We start from the raw sequence: 19,882 nt of genomic DNA, 5'->3' as shown, positions 1-19,882 counted from the left end.
ACTGATCTGGCCCACATGCTGTGTGGAATGACGGCCCTTGAGTGGCCCAGATCTGGCAAACAGGAGTGGTCCACTCAAAGGCCGTCATTCCACGCAGCATGTGTGCCAGATCAGTATGCCACAAGTGCCAGATGTGGGCCAGATCTGGGCCGACACAATGTTGCTACCTGGGCAGCATTTAAATATTCATATGAGCTCAAGATTTTATTACATTTTGAGAAAATTATTACATTATGAACATTTTATTACAATAATAATGTAATACTTATTACATTATGTGCAGTTTTTACAGTTGCTACATCTCCATGGATAAAAGATAAATAACTAAAAAACAGAAAAACTAAATACACTGTAATAAATGTACTCTCAATAAGTTATGGCAACAAATGTTTTTACATTGCTTTAACACATCAAAATAAGTGAAGCAATTTTCATCTTTTTTTTCTTTTTTTACTGGTGATTGAGTACTACAGTAAATGTTTTCTTCTTTCTAAAACGACGCTGTAGGAAATCTGGTAACACTTTATTTTACAGTTTCCTTGTTACATGTTACATGTACTTACCATAGTAATAACAGTTAATGATGTATAATTACATGCAATTAATCCTCAACCAAACCCTAACCCCATAGAAAGTACATGTAGTTCATTAATATTACTCCGTACTTAAATATATGATTTCACTGTAACAATGACACCTTAAACTACAGTGTAACCAAATCCCTTTATAAATATACATAAATAACAACTTCAGAGTAAAATTGATCAACAATGCATTTTACACTTTTTAACCAATGAGTGGTACTTGGAAAATGGTAACCAAAAATGGGTAAATTCTTCCATTTTATTTTGTATATTTAGGAAACCAAGTCATCACTGTGGGCGTTAAAATGGAAATCACATTTGCTGGGTTTCCTCTTATGGTGTGTGCACACCAAAAGTGAAGCAAACTTTGGCATCGCGTTACTTGCTCTATTTACTCGCGGCATAACTTTGGTTTCGCGTCACTTGCATGAATAAAAACATGCACATCGACAACATTTCATTCTGCCATTTTTCCGTCATCAAAATGTTGGAGATAATAACTATTGCTGCTCTGTATCTGTTGTGGAAGTCCCGAATACGCCGGAAAGCCAAACGCTGACGTTTCAGGGTTCACAGCTCCATCCAGAGGCGCACACAACTCTGTGAATTTCATCATCTTCTCCAGCAGGAAATGCGCCTGGATGACAGCCGCTTCAAGCGGATGACGGGTGCCCAGTTTGATACGCTGTCAAACCGGGCGTGTCAATAAGCTCTTCGCTGATTGGCTTGCGCGACAATGCATCATGTGAATTTTCTGCTCAAGTTGAAATTTTTGCGCAGAAGACGCGTTTGAGGCGAATATCACGACAAACGTGTTGCCCACTTCATGTCATTCACGTCACCTGGTGCGAATTTGCGTCTATTCAAGTCTTTGAATTGACTTTGTATGCAATCTAATCGCGCAAATAATTAAATCCGCGTTTGGTGTGAACACACCATTACTCTCTTTGTGTATTCCATATGTTCTGTGGCACACAGTTTCTATTGACTTCTATAAGTTGCTGAGTAGCGACCCTTGTTTTTGCAGGTCTCCATTTAGCATTGTGTTTTGAGTTCCTTTAGGATCATTCCTTGTTTGTGACTTGTTCTGTTTGCTGTCAGTGCATTCAACATCATCTACTTTTTTCAAGCACAGAACATTCTGGAAACTTTTTTTGAAGTTCTCCGACAAGAAAGCATACAATATCGGGTTGGCGCAGCTATTGGCGTATCCTAGCACCACGACAAAGGCAAACATGCTCCTCAAAAAGGGGGTGGTGCTAATGGTGCCTGTAACCGACGTCACGTTGAAGATGTAGAATGGCAGCCAGCAGAAGACGAAGACGGCAACCACGATGGACACCATGCGCGTCACCTTCTTTTCAGAGCGCTTCCGTTTGCTAGAGCACACCCTGATTCCTGAAGACTTTACCTTGATGATAATGAACAAATAGCATAGACAAATTACCATTAGAGGTAGGAAGAAACCCAGGAAGAAGGTGTAGAACATGAAGGTGGTGTAGTAGGCCTCTTGGGGCTCTGGCCACACAATAGTGCAGAAGCAGCCGTCGGGTTTGGTGATCAGTCCACTGTAGATCACAATCGGGAGGTTGACCATGAGCGACACGACCCACACGGCCAGGTTGATGGCCTTCGCGACATGGGGCTTCCTCCATTTGGTCGACTTTATGGGGTGCACCACAGCCAGATATCGATCAATGCTCATCACCATGAGACAGAAAATACTGGTGAACTGGTTGAGAGAGTCGACAGTCATGACCACGCGACACAGAGCTGCCCCAAACGGCCAGTGCACCAGCGCCAACTGGATAGCGATGAAAGGCAAACTCATCATAAACAGTACATCTGCCACGGCCAGGTTCAGGATGTAGATGTTCGTAACCGTCTTCATCTTGGCATAGCGCAGGATGACGTAGATGACCAGAGCGTTTCCACAAAGACCAATAGCACATACCACAAAATACATGAAGGTGATGACAACTGTGCTAGTTTTGGTCAAGCTCTGGTCGGTCTCGTTTCTCAGGCCTTCTTCGGATATGTTGCCGAGCAGGATGCCATCATACATGGGGAGCTCAGACAGATTACTGGGGAAGTTACTGGGTGAGAATGAAATTGTCCAGGAATCCATTATAGACTTCTCTCAGATTCCCAACTCCATTAGGTGTGAGATACTGCCTAGAGAAAACAGTATAATGGTAAATGAGCTACACAGTAAAAAACACAACTTGTTGAAATGATTGACTTTGTTGTGTTGGTTCAGCAAAAATTCACACGCTGTAAAAAACACAAATTGAAAAAAGTTGAAAAGACTGATTTTGTTTTGTTGGTTCAGCAAAAATCTCGTACAACAAAAAAAAAAAACTTAGAACCAATTTCCCCTAGCTTTTTTTTTTTGTTGACTCAACTTTTGTAAATAACAGTTATATGAACTGAAAATAAGTTGTCTTTGACATAAAAAATGTTTAGCTGAGTCAACTTGACATTATTTGTTTTCTGGAGATATGGAACTATTCTGTAACAAATCTTTTGTAGTTGAGCCAATTCAAGAAATGTTGTCCATTGGAAACAGAAGTTGAATTTTTTTGTTGAAAATCCTTACCATTTGGTGATGAGTGTTTCCTTTGGTTGGGTAGTTAGCCTCTTTGTGTAAGTGTGTGGCCGTTAACAGTGTTTAGCAAAACACATAATTTGTTGCTAAGAAAGAAACAAGGATGATTATGTTTCAGACTCATAAACTCTAATAAATCTTAATTTTGACCAATATTTTACTTTATTATTTTACCAGCAAAACTTAGTTGCAGCAGCTCAGATATTCTGAATTTAAAATACATTACAGGAAAAAAGCTATATTTTGCCACACACAGACATCAAGATTCAGCATATGAATCTCAACAATGGTGACATGCTTCATGCCGCAATACATGCTGGGAGCCAACAAAGTATTAAAATTATGGCTCCCAGCATGCATTGTGGCATGAAACGTCACCATTGTTGAGATTCATATGCTGATTCTTGATGATGTCTGTGTTTTTGTCTAAAAAAAAAAGTTCCTGTAATGTCTTTAAAAATCAGAATTGAAATTCAGAATGACTGATCTGCTGCATAAAACTTTTGTTGGTAAACATATTATTCATAAATAATCACTTTCAATTAGGAATACAGTAGTTAACTACTCTACTTTATAATGCTGTTATCTAGATCAGTGGTTCCCAACCACGTTCCTGGAGGACCCCCAACAGTGCACATTTTGCATGTCTCCTCAATCAAACACACCTGATTCAGGTCATCAGCTCATTAGTAGCTACTCCAAGACCTGATGTGGGTGTGTCAGACAAAGGACACATCCAAAATGTGCACTGTTGGGGGTCCTCCAGGAACGTGGTTGGGAACCACTGATCTAGATCACCGGATCATTGGTTACAGCTTTCTTTGCAACAAATTAAGTGATTTGTTAAACACTGATACAAAAACCACAAACTCATATAAAACACCAAGAGTCAAACTGCCCAACAAAGGAAACGCTGATCACCAAAATGGTGAACATTTTCAATATTTTTTTTTACATCTGAACCTGTTAATTCTTAATAAGAACTTATGTTTCCAATAGACACAAATTTTTGAATTGGCTCAACTACAAAAGATTTGTTAAAGAATAGAAAACACAAAATGTCAAGTTGAGTCAACAAAAAAATTATTTTGTGTAACAGACAACTTATTTTCAGTTCATATAACTGTTATTTACAAAAGTTGAGTTGACAAGAAAAGGCTAGGGGAAATTAGTACTAAGTTTTTTTTTGTTGTACGAGATTTTTACAGTCTGGATTTTTGCTGAACCAACAAAACAAAATCAGTCATTTCAACTTTTTTCAAGTTGTGTTTTTTACAGTGTACAGGGAACTATACAGGAAACCCTCTCATTTGGTACATTACTACAATATTAGAGGTTGAAATTTCCAATAGAGCCCAAACTATTATATTAAACTGCTATTTATTTTCAGATTTAGTAATTACGCTCAAATAAAAATGGAAATGTTTGTATGCAACTCCGTTGCAAACTTGTGTTCATGACACATTTATTCAAGCATACATATATAATTAACAATAAAGCCAGACCAGAAAGTCTGTAAAAGTTTTGAAGGCTTAAAGTTTGAAGGTTTTCAGTTTGAAATAGTTTGAAGTTTGAAGTGGTTTTATATGGATGGATGGATGGACGACGGATAGATAGATAAATGGTCAGATGATAGATAGATAGGTTGCTAGGGTTTTGCCATGCGTACTCGGGGTGGTTGCTAGGGTGTTGCTATGTGGTTGCTAAGATAATTGGGTGGTTGCTAAGGTGTTTCTATGCGGTTGCTAGGGTACTTGGTCTGGTTGCTAGGGTGTTGCTATGTGGTTTATAGGGTATTCTGGGTGGTTGCTATGCGGTTGCTAAGGTCCTTAGGGTAGTTGCTATGCGCTTGCTAAGGTACTTGGGGTAGTTGCTATGCGCTTGCTATTGTATTCTGGGTGGTTGCAATGTGTTTGCTAAGGTATTTGAGGTGATTGCAAGGGTGTTGCTATGCGGTTGCTAGGGTACTCTGAGTGGTTGCTAAGGTGTTGCTATGCGGTTGCTAAGGTATTCTGGGGTTTGCTAGGGTACTCAGGGTGGCTGCTAGGGTACTTGGGGTGGTTGCTAGGGTGTTGCTATTTAATTTCTAGGGTAATCTGCATGGTTTCTAGGGTGTTACTAAGCAGTTGCTAGGGTACTCTGGGTTGTTGCTATGCAGATGCTAGGGTACTAAGGGTGGTTGCTATCGTACTCAGGTGGTTGCTAGGGTTTTGCTATGCTTTTGCAAGGGTGTTCTGTGTGGTTGCTAGTCGGTTACCATGGTGTTCTGGGTGGTTGCTATGAGATGGATGGATGGATGGATGGACGGACAGACGGATAGATAGATAGATAGATAGATAGATAGATAGATAGATAGATAGATAGATAGATAGATAGATAGATAGATAGATAGATAGATAGATAGTTTAAATTAGTCTCAATGGCTTAGAAATAGTCCATAGAATGGCAGTTTAAATAATAAAATAAATCTGCGCTGCCGCTTAAACTGCACTACAGCGATCTGTCTCGTCATATTTAGGAGCGTCAAACGGCATTTATTGTTTGAATTTCATGATAAAATGGACAGAATTTGAAAGCTGAGACATTGTTTCTTATCATAAGTAACTTTAACTTCGCTATTTTTGAACTGTTAATGCGTTAATGCTTTAATTACCCTAAAATCAACACGAGAGCTTTTCTTCACACACACACACACACACACACACACACACACACATATACACACACACACACAGTATGAGTTGCAGTCGGAAACGTTTTTCCACACCCTTGACAGGATATCATCAGCTCTGATCATCGGCTGTTTTTAGACAATCGGGTGATAGTGAAAATAATTGCTGTTATAAGCCGATACATTGGTGCATCTCTAGTGATAATCCTAATGCAAACAACACATAATGTCTTTGTTCCAAAACCGAGGATACTGCCTTGTTGTTGACAGAGGCAGCTACTTTAGCCTACTAAAAACTATCATCATAACTGGAATACATACAGTGTGTGACAGATTTGGAACGATATCACAATATCCACACAGAAGACTCATAATTAATTGTCTTAGCATCTTGCCAAGTTAATTATGTGCTAAAAAAAAACCCATAGCCAACTAAAATTTTGGGTACATTATACTAAACAATCTTGGACAGGGTAGTATTTACCAATTTAAAGGTTACTGAGTAAATTTTTAATTTCTGATTTAATTACTAATAACAACCGCTAAAATTCCAATCACATTACTGTACCTTGAAGCTGTTATAATGCTGTGTAAATCCGTTCTTGGACCAAAAGTGTGAATGTTCAATGCCTCCAGTCAAATGTACTTGTTATCTGGCTCTGTCCAGCAATGCAGTGCACACTGTCCAGAGACTGACCTGGGAGAGCAATGCCCTTTATGTCATAATCATCCCTGTAGGACAAACAGGCTGAAAAGCTGAGCAATCAATGCCCCTCTCTGAGCTACACCCACATACAACTTTCATTTTTTCAGGGGCATGTGTACAGTTATCTATGCAAGCTTGTTTCCGCCACTGAAAGAAAACTAAAAAAGGTAATTGTAACTTTTTATCCCGTAATCCTTTTTCTTTAATATTTTTTTCTTTTATATATAGTTTATATCTCTAATTTCTGACTTTTTTTTCTCAGGCTTGCATGATATAAACTCACAATTAAGAGTTATAGTCACAATTGTGAAATATAAACTCGCAATTGTTACTTGTAAGATAAACAGTAATTATTAAAAAAAGTCAGAATTGTGACTTTATATCCACAATTCTGACTTTTTCCTCGCAATTGTGAGCGCTGTAAAAAAAAAATCTACTTAAAATTTACGGTAAAAAACGGCAGCTGTTGTTGCCAGAACTTTACTGTAAAAAATAAGGTAGCGACATTTTAGGTTTTACTGGACAGCACTTAGTTTACTGTCTATTTTACAGCTAAAACAGTATAATTTAAAGGTTTATATTGTGATAATTACATAAAATTCTGTTAAATTTACAGTAAAAACTGGCATCTGTGGTTGCCAGCAATGTACCGTAAAATATACAGTAGCAACATTTCAGGTGTTACAGATTTAAGTTAAATTAACTGAAATAATATTAAATTACCAACCTATTGAAATACTAATGTGCCTTTGATATATACTGACAACCACCAATCACAGTGGAGACGAGAGTCGCATGATGAATCAAAGCTTTTAGGGGGGCAATACTAATATATAGAAGGTGCACATTCACACAAGCACTTAACACCAGCATAAAACATTAATTTAACTACATTAGATGTAACATAAAACACTAATGTACTAATTAGAAAAAAACTAAAAATAACCGATTAGAAAAGATTAGAAAGATTAAAAATAACTGATTAGAAAAAACTAAGAAGAAAAGATTATTTAACTAAAATACATAAAATGTGAAGTGTCACGCAGAGAATTCTGGGAATGTAAATTTATGTTTTTTCAATGTAAATTACACAACAACTTCTTTTTCACTTCCAAAAACTGTAAATTTAATTAAATGTAAGGTTAGATCTATTACAGTTATTTACCCTATATAGTACGGAAACGACTCGGTTACTAACGTAACCTTGGTTCCCTGAGAGAAGGGAATGAGTATTGCGTAGGATACGCTAAGGGGGAACTCCTTTTCCTCGAGAATTGAAGCAAAATTTTTATCCTTAAATCATTTATCCATGTAAAATGCAGTGCGGCTGCACAGCAGATACAGCAGAGCTTGCCTACGTGCTGATTGGCTGTGCTGCGGCAACTGCAGGAACCTATGGCGAGGCATGTGGGAGGACCAATGAGGTGACTACCTGTGCTCCCGCCTAAACAGTCCGCCTGAATTTGCAAATTGAGTCTAAAAAGACCATGTCACGCCAGGGTTAAAATCAACTGAAGCGACACCCTGAGCCAGCACAAGCTACGCAATACTCGTTCCCTTCTCTCAGGGAACCGAGGTTACGTTAGTTACCAAGTCTTTCCCTTTTGAGAGACTCACTCCTATTGCGTAGCATATGCTACACTGCAAATTTCCCAGTGTTAAATTAACACTGCTCAGAGTTTATATAATCCACACCCAGAGTTTTATAAGTAACTCTGAATCAGTGTTGAAGTTAATGAGATAATTAAGAGATTAATTGAATGATGATTGCACATTAATGATGAACACCTGAAATCTTCAGAATCACTGAAGAAAAGAGAAACCCAAGAACTACAACTGATTTCAGCCTTAGATTAAATAAACTGAAGATAAAAGAAGACATTAAATCTCTGAAGATCTCATCAGAGGAGGTGAAACAACTCCACAAACAGCATTACCAGCTTCACACATTACTAACCAGACTGACTTTATTTCTGTCAGACGTCTACAGAAGCTCTTATTGAGAATTAAAAAAATGTTTTAGTTGATTTTGTGTTTAAATTTTTATTTTTATTTTTTTATGTCACCATCATGGTGATCAGTGTTTTCTTTAGTTGGGCAGTTTGACAAATTTTTTATGTTAGTGTTTCTCTGGCTGATGTAACGGAGTTCGCTATGGCAAGAAAAACTCAGTCCAATGCTGTCGGTTGCTTGATGATACGAATATGATCACTGTATAATGGGTTAATTCACTCCTAGTGTATGCTACTCAATACGAGTGATTCTATCGAAAGGGAACTTTCAGCTAACCAATTAACAGTTTTTCACCGTAGCATTCTACAGTCTTTTACAGTTAAACCATCTCTTACCATTTTTTTGTTTATATCTTGCAATTGTGAGATAAAAAGTTGCAATTATCTTTTTAGATGGTGGAAACAAGCTTCCATAGTAATCGTAATAAAGTCAGTGAAATGCAGAATTCAAAGCTTCAGGACCGGAAGTGTCTGTCACTTCACTGCCAGAACAAAGCTGATAATGTCAATGTAAAGTGTTTCATTTGTTACTAGTTTATTAGTGTCTCTTTAAGACACATGCAAGAAAGTTTAAGCCGAAAGGTGTTTATTCCATCTAGAGATGAAGGTAAGTTTTATGAAGTTAATAAAACCATTTTCTATTTATGTTATTGGTAAACCTCATGTTTTTATTTAATTTTCTGTATATAACATTTTTTAGTTAGTTTCTTTCCCAAAATTGCAGCTCTTTGGAAAAATGTACCTTTGGCAACATTTTTGAAAGACGCAAAATACGTTGCATTGTGCACATTTTGTGACAGTTTCAATGTAAAATGTCCAGTGAGTGGTGCTAAAAGCGTTAATTTTTTTTCCGGAACAGATGAATGTGAATATGGCAACAGTTTATTACGTTTGTGTACGTATCACTGCAGTTCTGAAGTGAAATGTCCAGTGAGTGGCGTTAAAAGATTAATGCTCCATCCTGTTTTAAAATAATGTACACCTACACTAAACCCGATAGCGTAGGCTTAGGTCTTTTGAATAGACTCGAAAATTATGTTGGCATTAGTGGAATTGCATTAGCATGGTTTGAATCCTACTTATCAAAATCAAATGCAGGCGGTCGATCCTTTTCCTATTTAGCACCTAAACTCTGGAACAGTCTTCCTAGCATTGTTCGAGAAGCAGACACAATCTGTCAGTTTAAATCTAGACTAAAAACACATCACTTTACTATGGCATACACACAGAACATTTTCAATTTATATTTTTCAAATCAGTTAAATTATTGTTTTAGGCTGCATTAACTAGGTCTGCTGGAACCGGGAACACTTCCCAAAACACCTGATGTACTTGTTACATCATAAGAAGAATGGCATCTACGCTAAAGTTAGTCCCTCTGTTTATCCCGAGGTTTACTGTAGTCAGTCGTATCAGATGGTAGACCTGCGCTAAACACGACCAACGCATCCCTGAAGTGTCAGCAGAGACCGTGTCAACTAGACTCTCCCCTGTGAAGGCCTCCTTCACTTCACTTTCACTCTGTACAGATGAAAACGTTATCAAAATTATCGGAAACGACTAACGCTGTATTGTTCATGCCAGACAATTAATTTGGTGGTCATTTTGTAAAGAAAAATGATGCACATGCGCACATATGTATTCAAACACACTTGCCTATAGACTAAAAACGTAATGCTCACGTGCATGCCGTCGCCGTTCTCACAGATTCACGTTTTTTGAAGATTACACAAAGATGATAACAATATTGTTTCAAACTATTTCAAAACCTGTTTCAAAGTTTGCGTTCTCAAGCCACCAAACACTGCAAATGAGCGGGCGGAACACATTAAAAGTTTTCTATTTTAGTTAAAATGGAGTCGTGTAAGTGGCCCCAAAGTAAATAACTAACGATTTTTTACAACAGAAATTAATAAATCAAAAACCCACTTTAGCTGGACAATAACTTTTTTCTAGAGCTGATACAGCCAAGACGATCTCTCTTCCATTAATTTCCTATCATCACTGTAAAGCTGATTTGAAACAATCTGTATAGTAAAAAGCACTATATAAAAGAAGGTGACTTGACTTGTTAACAAAAGCAAATGTGACATAAAAATGCAATCGTAAACCATACAATTTAAGCTTGTTTTTTTAACTCGTCTTTGAGCTCTTTTGTCGTGACTCGTTTTCGAGCTCTCCGCATCACAAGTACATGGTCATAATATAATATTGTGCAAGGAGCCGCGTGAAAACAAGTCTTTATTAATCCATAATCTGCCCCTGTAATCATACTTGTGTATGAAAAGGATTAAAAGTGCTTGCTGTTTTACTGCCTCTGGTGTTCATTTCTGTTGGAAACTGCAGTGACATCTAAGTCTTGGAACGTATTTTGCATTTTGCAAAAATGTTGCCCAAGGTACGTTTTTCCAATCAGCCTGTTGTAAAATTGTATTGTAGTGAAGTTGTAAACCTATGTTAATAATCTCTGACAAAATCTGTGATTTAAACTCATGTCTGTATACCATAATGCAACGTAAATCACTCAATATACAACTCTTTCGTTTCATGGTTCTTTCATGCATATTGGGCATCAAAATAAGAACATTATGTGGAAAATATTCAGAAAATGAAAATGGTGTTCTATATGAATATCCATTAGTTCACATGGATCATCCTCAAATACTTTTTAATACAGACACATGCATGATTGATCAAATTATTGAATTTTCTGATGGGCAAAATACATATAAATTATTTAAAAACATGTACTTTTAGAACGGTTCATTCTTACCTTCATGTTGAAGTGCATTGTACAGTATGGGATCCTGCTCATGGTTCTGTGGATTTGCACATTGGAGAACATCTGAATCGCAATAACCCTTACAAAACATCCAAACACACAATCTGATCCGATCCAATCTGAACTGACACTGAAGAGATATGAACCTGTTCAGAGACAAGCCTCTCAGAGAGAGAGAGAGAGAGAGAGAGAGAGAGAGAGAGAGAGAGAGAGAGAGAAGTCTGTGAGAGTCTGTGTGTATGTGTATTAAAGAGAGAAATGTATACTACAGTGTCTGAGTAAAGATAATGCATGAGTGATGTTTCTTCATCACTGATGTGTTTGTGCATGATTAAATTGTCTGCTCATTGTGTTTCTCTCAATAAAGATTGGACAGTGTGAACCACACGCCCTGATCCCAAAAGCTTTCACATGACCTTAAAAATGCATTAAAGAGATGCGCAAAGCTGGAAAAGGTTACCAAAGCACTGATAAAAACCTTGGTGTTCATGAATCGATGGTAAGATATGTTCTTTGTTGAGACAAAAACTTTTTGGCAAAAATGCACAACACTTTTCTCAGGGCAGTTCACACCAACACCAAAGCCACCCTTTATGGAACGAAAATATATTTCCATATATTTATGATCAAAATATTATATCAATATACTGAAAAAATATGAAATGATATATTGCATATATGTTGTGTTTATATAACAATATATTGAATAATACATAAGGAATTGCCACTTTTCATGTATTGAAAAATGTATTTAAAATATATTAACACTAAAATGTCATTAGTTGAGTGTACTTAGAAAACATGTGGAAAATGTTTGCCTTAAATTTCTCAAGGATGTTTTACTCATTAGTCGTAAGTTAGTGATGTTCTGTGCCGAGGCTTTGGAGCATGTGTCGAGAAATCCCAGAAGCATTCAGTGAAGCGTGTATCGAGGCTTGTATCGCTTTAGACCAATGACGTCATTGATGACGTTCGAAGCCTCGCTTCAGTCTGACTGGTTCAGGAAGCAGTTCGAATCTTGCCCTCTGCCCAGTTAAACCCTGCCAATTTCCAGTTTTATAATAATGATAATATTGCCCCTCCTGCCTATGACCAAAGAATTGATTTACACACATTCGATAGCCCCATTCATTTCAAGACAATATGTTTATTACATAGTTATGTTATACAATCATTATATACCACCATAAAATACACATTATATTCATATAAATAGATTATTCCATGTGAAAAATAATTTTTGTCTTCACCGTTATATCTAAGCCTTAATTGGCGGCAAATACAGTGTATCACAGATCACATCAGGTCTGCTGTAATGTATCTGCTTGTTTTACAGTCTTTGACCACCATGTGGTATTGTGAGCAAATGAAGCCTTGAGAAATGAATCCTTTTGTGAACAATTTGGCTGTAAAGCTTCAATGCTTCATTTCACCAACACTATTGTAAGTTTCTAATATCAAAACATACAAAAGAGGGTTGGGACAATGATGGACTGTGTATTAATTTGTATTCATACAATGTTTATAATAGAAACGATTGCAATAGATTTCTGCATTTTAAACAAAGCAACAAACAGCATCACAACAACGTTGCTTGGTCTTCTCCTAGACTGAAGCACAGGCTCTATTCTTCAGCACAATTGTGACCCAAAAAACAGAAACATTTCCAAACAAATCCCAACAGACCATTAAACACTAACAGATCTCTCAAGATCTCAGGGGAGGAGGATTAAACAATAAAAACAGCATTTCCAGCTTCCCAACACTAACCAGATTGACTTTATTTCTGTCAGATGTCTACAGAAGTTCTATTTGAGAATTAACTGAGGTTTAGATGTTGATGATTTATTGAAATAAAAAAATGGTGTTTGCTGTCTTGTTTTAGTATTGTAGTGCTTATAATACAATATAAAAAAATAATTTAATAACCTGACATACTTTTGATCAGTGATAAGGCTTTTGATGAAATCTGCAATTCAGTATAATTAATGATGATTATAATATCAACCAATTCTCAACAGATTATCCACAAAATTTATTTTTGTGTTTTTTTTGTTGCCATAACAACTGCTTCATATAAACACACACATTAAGAGCAGCCAGAGAAAAACTAAAGACAAAAAATCAAGAGCCCAACAAAAGCAAATACTGATCCCCATAATGGAAAATTCTATAGCTTCTGTAGATGTCTGACAGATATAAAGTCAATCTGGTTAGTAATAAGTGAAGCTGGTAATGCTGGTTTTATTGTTTAATCCTCCTCTACTGAGATCTTGAGAGATCTGTTATCGTTTAATTTTCTGTTGGGATTTAAAATGTTTCTGTTGTCTGAGTTTTGTGGGTCACAATTGTGCTGATGAGTAGAGCCTGTGCTTTAGTCTAGGTAGGAGAAGACAAAGAAACACATTATGCTGAGTGTTGCTTTCTTGGCGATCATCGATTGTAGTGGTCTGTTAACGTCTTTGTTAAGTTGGCGTTTTTTCTTTATTCAGTCAAGTTTATGTTTAATAAATACAAAAAATGTATTATGTCTGTCATTGTCCCAACCCTCTTTTGTGTGTATTTATATTAGAAACTTACAGCTTTGAGTAAATCATCATTGAGAAATTGAAGGCAATCATTTTCTATGTGTTCTAAGTACACTCAACTAATTACATTATCTGATTACATTATTATTAACATAATATCAGTGTAGATATTGTAAATATAGTTTTTAATATATGAAAAGCAGCAATTTCGTATGTATTATTCAATATATTGTATTATATAACAATATATTATTAACGTATTATTTCATATATTTTTCAGTTTATTTATGTAATATATTAATCATAAATATATGGAAATATTTTTTTTAGTTCTGTAAGGGACTTACCAACTGTGAAGGAAAGTGGAATGAGCATCACATTTTACAGCTGCTTTGCAACTTTGTTCTCAATATAATCAGAATTTTTTAAAAAGTTCTTCTGTTCAAAAAAAAGGTTTGACTCTCTGTCATTAAAGACACACAGAGACCTCAATAATCAACGTATGAATCTCAACAATGGTGACCATCAAAAAGCTTCTTGCCATGCATTCTGGGTGCACCAATCAAAACTCACCCATGGCTCCCAGCATGCATAGCGGCATGAATAAATTATAAGATGGGGGGTGGGGGTGGCACTCCTTCCACCATAGGGCACCCCTTCCATCTGGTTTATCGCACCATGAACTAGGCCTACATTTCCCATAAAACTTTGCCTGGACTCGTTATTGTGTGATTACATCCACCTGTGTGTCTGAATATGCCCTGTATTTTCGCTCACTTTTTGTGAAGTCTTGCATGTGTCACTGCATTTCTGAGTGCCCTCTCTGGTTTCCTATGTAATGGTTCTGCCTTTCTGCTTGGTGTCCTGGATTTCCCTGTTTGCCCTATTATTTTTTGGATTGTTTGCCCTGTGGTTTTGACCCTTCGCCTGTATTTTGGTCTACGATTCTGGATTACCCTAATAAACAACTGCATTTGGATCCTCAACCTGTGTGTGTCAGACCAGTTTCGTGACACAGTGTTATCCACTGGTGGTTTTTATTTCTTTCCAACTCTGACTTCTCTGGATAACTGGGACCAGCTTATGTACAACATTCCTTTTAAAGCCACAGCAGGATTTATCAGAAGATTACATCATGCAGCACTAGGAGGATTACATCAATCGGCACTGGTCAGCAATGCATATTTTACAGATATGATATAGTGTGGGGGAAAACAATTCCTCATAATTATAGTTACACATTCATTTCCATGAAGAAACTGGAGAAATACATCAAAAGTTGCTGTGAATGAATGAATAAATAAATAAAAAATCTCAATCATTTAAAATTGTCCGATATTAATTGTCCGACTGTGCGGACATAAAAGCAGTTAATACACAGCAAAATCCCCAGTGTTAAATTAACACTCCTCAGTGTACATATGTGTCCACACTACAGGGTGTTAAAAGTAACACTTAAGAAGTGTTAAAGTTAATGAGATAATTAAGTGATTAATTAAGTGATGATTGACCATTAGTGATGAGAAACACAAGAACTACAACTGACTTCAGCCACAGCTTTAGATGCAATCCACTGAAGATAAAAGAAGACATTAAATCTCTGAAGATCTCAGCAGAGGAGGATTAAACAACTCCACAAAAAGCATTACCAGCTTCACACATTACTAACCAGACTGACTTTATTTCTGTCAGACGACTACAGAAGCTCGTATTGAGAATTACATTTTTGTTGAATTTTTGTTGAAACTTTTTTTAATGTCACCATCATGGTGATTAGTGTTTTCTTTAGTTGGCCAGTTTGATGACATTTAAATGTAAGTGTTTCTCTGGCTGCTGTAGCTGAGTTTGCTATGGCAAGAAAAGCAAGAGTAAACACAATCAGATGCTGTTGACTGATCAATGATAAGAATATGATCATTGTATAGTGATTTAAATCACTGGTCTTATGGCTGAGTCTGAGCAATATACTATTAACTTTGTTTTTACTGTGATTCCAGGAAAGATCCATATTTTCCAAGTTTTAAACAGTAAAGCTGAATAGGTTTTAAAGCAGAATCTACACTAATCACTTCTAACTCCTGCGAGATTAACTCACACACAGACATCAAGAATCAGCCTATGAATCTCAACAATGGTGACATGCTTCATGCTAGTGATGTGGAAATGAAGCCTCATGAAGCAGTGAGGCTTTACCCTGACTGTTTCGGGAAAAGATTCAAAGCTTCGAGAGTGTCAAGAACAGTGCCATCTGGTGCTTATTTAAAATAAAGCAGGCAGAAGTCTGTGGAAGAACCTCAGTCAGATGAAGCAACCACAACACACTCCATCGTTTCAATGCTATGTGTACAAATAAAAGCTTATGTTTGTGTTTAATGTGTCCAGTAAATAAATTAATTTACCCATTAAAGTGTGTCAATAAAATATAATATGAGCTTATATGATTCAATAAGATGGTTATTACAAGTAACGTAGGCCTACTCTCTCTCCACACACACACACACACACACACACACACAAAATAAGGACATTGTGTGATAGGATCATCTGTAATTAAATGTGCTTATGACACTTGGCAGTGATAGTGCTTGTGTAACAGTAGGAATGACAGTAAGGCAAATATTTTACCAAAATACAAAGACACAACTCCAACAAACAAAAAATAGTAAATAGTGACAAATAAATGTTTATCTAAATGTAATATATTATTTAACTTTCAAAGTACAGCACTCTCCTCACAAAACCATCAACCAGACTGAGGCAACAAGGACTTGTTAAGTAAGATCTGGGGGTTCGAACGAAGCTTCTGACACGCAAAGTGAAACGCGCACGTGATTGGACAGAAAGTGAGGCTTCATTTGTCATCGGTCACGTGACTCTAGGAAACCAATACACACCCCGATACGGAGCTTCACTACAAAATGTGTTGCATGCGCGATACGCGCATCGACGCTTCAGTGTCATACGTAACTTCATGCCACAATGCATTCTAGGAGCCATTGATGAGTTTTGCATGATGCACCCAGAATGCATTGCGGCATGAAGCATGTCACCATTGTTGAGATTCATAGGCTGATTCTTGATGTCTGTGTGTGAGAACAACTCGCAGGAGTTTGAGTGCTTATTGTGTGACGTGTTATTAAACCGGAAAACAAGACTGTACACATTTTAAACATTGATCAGTTTATCTGACGAAAACACTGCTCGATCTCCTGCTGTAGAGTCACAAGGCTACTATAATCAATGCCTCTCAGAAGATCAGCAAATAAGGCACTATATGATAATAACAACTGTATCACCAACAACAAGCCAACATCATCTGTCATCAACTTGTCATCATCAATTTTCTCTTGCTGTTCTCACTGTAACAAACAGTTACAGCAGACAGAGAGGAAAAAATGGTGACAAGTCAAGGGTCAAGAGCCCAACTAAAGCAACACTGATCACCATAATGGTGGCGTCAAACAAAACTATTATTTTCAATAAATCATCAACATCTAAACCTCAGTAAGAGCTTCTGTAGTCGTCTGACAGAAATAAAGTCAGTCTGGTTAGTAATGTGTGAAGCTGGTAATGCTGTTTGTGGAGTTGTTTAATCCTCCTCTGATGAGATCTTCAGAGATTTAATGTCTTCTTTTATCTTCAGTGGATTGCATCTAAAGCTGTGGCTGAAGTCAGTTGTAGTTCTTGTGTTTCTCATCACCAATGGTCAATCATCACTTAATTAATCACTTAATTATCTCATTAACTTTAACACTTCTTAAGTGTTACTTTTAACACCCTGTAGTGTGGACACATATGTACACTGAGGAGTGTTAATTTAACACTGGGGATTTTGCTGTGTAGGATGATAAGAGTATTTTGTTGTAATCTAGTTAAAGCAACATGATTGTCAACATTAGGGAGTAAAATGAAATAATATGAGCAAATTTGACATTTTTTATAATGTGGGGTTTGCGATTTTTACAGCATTTTAAAATTTGTGACAACATACATAAATTGAAAGAATGGAATCAGGTTATTTGTTTTCCCAACATGGTGCAAATTATTACATTTCTTTTGATGGTCCAAAATGGGTCAAAAGTCATATATGTTTTAAAAAAAAAGAAAAAAGAAAAAGAAAAACAAGTTGAGGTTTTCCTGCTAAAGGAGGATCTACAAGTTACTAAATTCAAGGGTTCACTTACTTTTTTCACCAATCTGTGAATGATAACTGATGTATTCATAAATTCCATAAATAGGTTATAAATGGATAGAATTGTCATAATACAATGCTTATATGCAGAAAATAATTCTTCTCTCAGAGCATTTAGAATAATACAAATGTGTTTGCTGTTTGCTTCATTTGCTATATGTCTATGCTACATTGATATTATGTTATGTAGTAGTTTATGTATCTAATTATTACAATAAATAAAAAAAAACACACACCGGATTCCATTCATTATTTACTTATTAAGTCTGGTGCAAATATGCAAACGATGTGATTCCACAGATGTCTTTTATAATCTTTATCACTGAATTTCTTGTGTCAAAGTGGGATGAATTAATGAATAAATGTTTCTAAAGTCTATGCTGTATTTTCCCAAAGAGATCAAGGTTTGGCCAGTTAGCATGTCCCATGTTAGCTCCTGTTAGTGCAACTTCATTAAGTGGAAAGTAATCAGATTTCTTTCTATCTTTATTGAATTGTCTAAATATTTTATAATTATCATCAATATATTAAGTATATAAAAATATACTTAATATATTAGTAAACTATTTAAGATTGATATATTATATGGTGTATAGGCTATATACTGAAAAATATATTAAATATATTGAATATATTGTATATTACAATATATGCATAATACATATTACACACAATATTGTGCAGCCATCACTTGGTTTTGTTGCTGTCCAACGAGAGAATAGAGTTCTGTAGATGTATTCAGTCTGAAATACAAAAAAAAAGAAAAGAAAAAAAAGAATAAGAATTAGGAATCCTAAGCTGTGCCAGTATGCCAGAGAGATTGAAAGGCAAAGTAGATAAAGAGTGTACTTTGTGCCACACTCATCTAAACTGTAACCTCAAATCACCCTAGAGCAAGGAAAAATCCATAGCAGCTGGCTGGTGTCTGGATCAGCCTTTTATGGACTGTTATCTCTCTTCAAGCAATTCAATAAACACAAAGGATTTTGTTTGTAGAAGTCACAAAAGCTTTACAGGCCTTGGCTATAACTGTCTTCAAAAAAACCTGCATGAAAGTAGTGATGTTACGCCTGATACCGAGGCTTCTGACCCACCTCCCACCGGAGCTCCGTATCGAGACTTGTATTTGGCTTGTTTGAGATGCGCCTAGCCTCGCCTGAAATTCAGCCGAGACTAGGCGGCTGCAGTGAGGGGAGGAGTGAAAAAAGTGCAGGCAAGATCTCGTTGTGGATCAGACACCTGCGAGATCAAAGGCGGATATCGCAGGATTCACACTCGTGCGCTTTGTTGCTGATAAACTGGATGTCATTTAAGTTCTGTTACTTTAATAGGAAAATAAGTATTATGAACAAGACACCCAAAGTTTTTGTTATTTATTTCCATTCGAAAGACGTGTTAATCAATAATTTTTACTTTAATTACATTTTTATATATTTTTTTATAAATATGACAACAATCACATAACCCACAGAGAGATCGCACTGTCCGAGAGTTTGGGAATATTCACACATAAAAACATGATATCAGAGTTTTAAAATCAAACATTTAAAAAAAAGAACCATACATCACGGTTGTTTAAACCAATAAGCATTAAGCTGTGTCGGCAGCAAGTCCCAACTGCAGAATCCGACACGTCCGCCTTGCCATCGCGAGAGTTTTTTAACACACATCCGCATGACATCAGAGCAAGTCGGACCACGTTCGGACACATTTCTAACCGTAATGCATCTCGCGCTGATCACCGGTGATCGGTTCTGCGCAGATTTTGCTCATCTCAAGGCTAACCCCACATCGGCTCT

General features: G+C 36.6%; 1 protein-coding gene across 2 annotated transcripts; it reads right to left on the bottom strand.

Moving 5' to 3' along the window:
- Positions 1–452: 452 nt before the first annotated feature.
- Positions 453–11,495, bottom strand: sstr2b (somatostatin receptor 2b). Of its 2 annotated transcripts, none has more exons than XM_079818236.1 (2): positions 11,355–11,495; positions 453–2,759 (listed from the first exon to the last, which is right to left on the bottom strand). In XM_079818236.1, exon 2 carries the CDS (start codon positions 2,710–2,712, stop codon positions 1,576–1,578), a length of 1,137 nt encoding a protein of 378 aa, XP_079674362.1. In that variant the 5' UTR covers positions 2,713–2,759; positions 11,355–11,495; the 3' UTR covers positions 453–1,575. The 2 variants fall into 2 exon arrangements, with proteins under 2 accessions (XP_079674362.1, XP_079674361.1); XM_079818235.1 differs by lacking the exon at positions 11,355–11,495 and adding an exon at positions 6,432–6,557.
- Positions 11,496–19,882: the final 8,387 nt, after the last annotated feature.

Source organism: Gobio gobio, assembly GCF_949357685.1.
Source record: "Gobio gobio genome assembly, chromosome: 1".
Lineage (NCBI taxonomy): Eukaryota > Metazoa > Chordata > Actinopteri > Cypriniformes > Gobionidae > Gobio > Gobio gobio.
The sequence above is the reverse complement of the archived record's forward strand: the minus strand, read 5'-3'. Positions and strand labels throughout refer to the sequence as shown.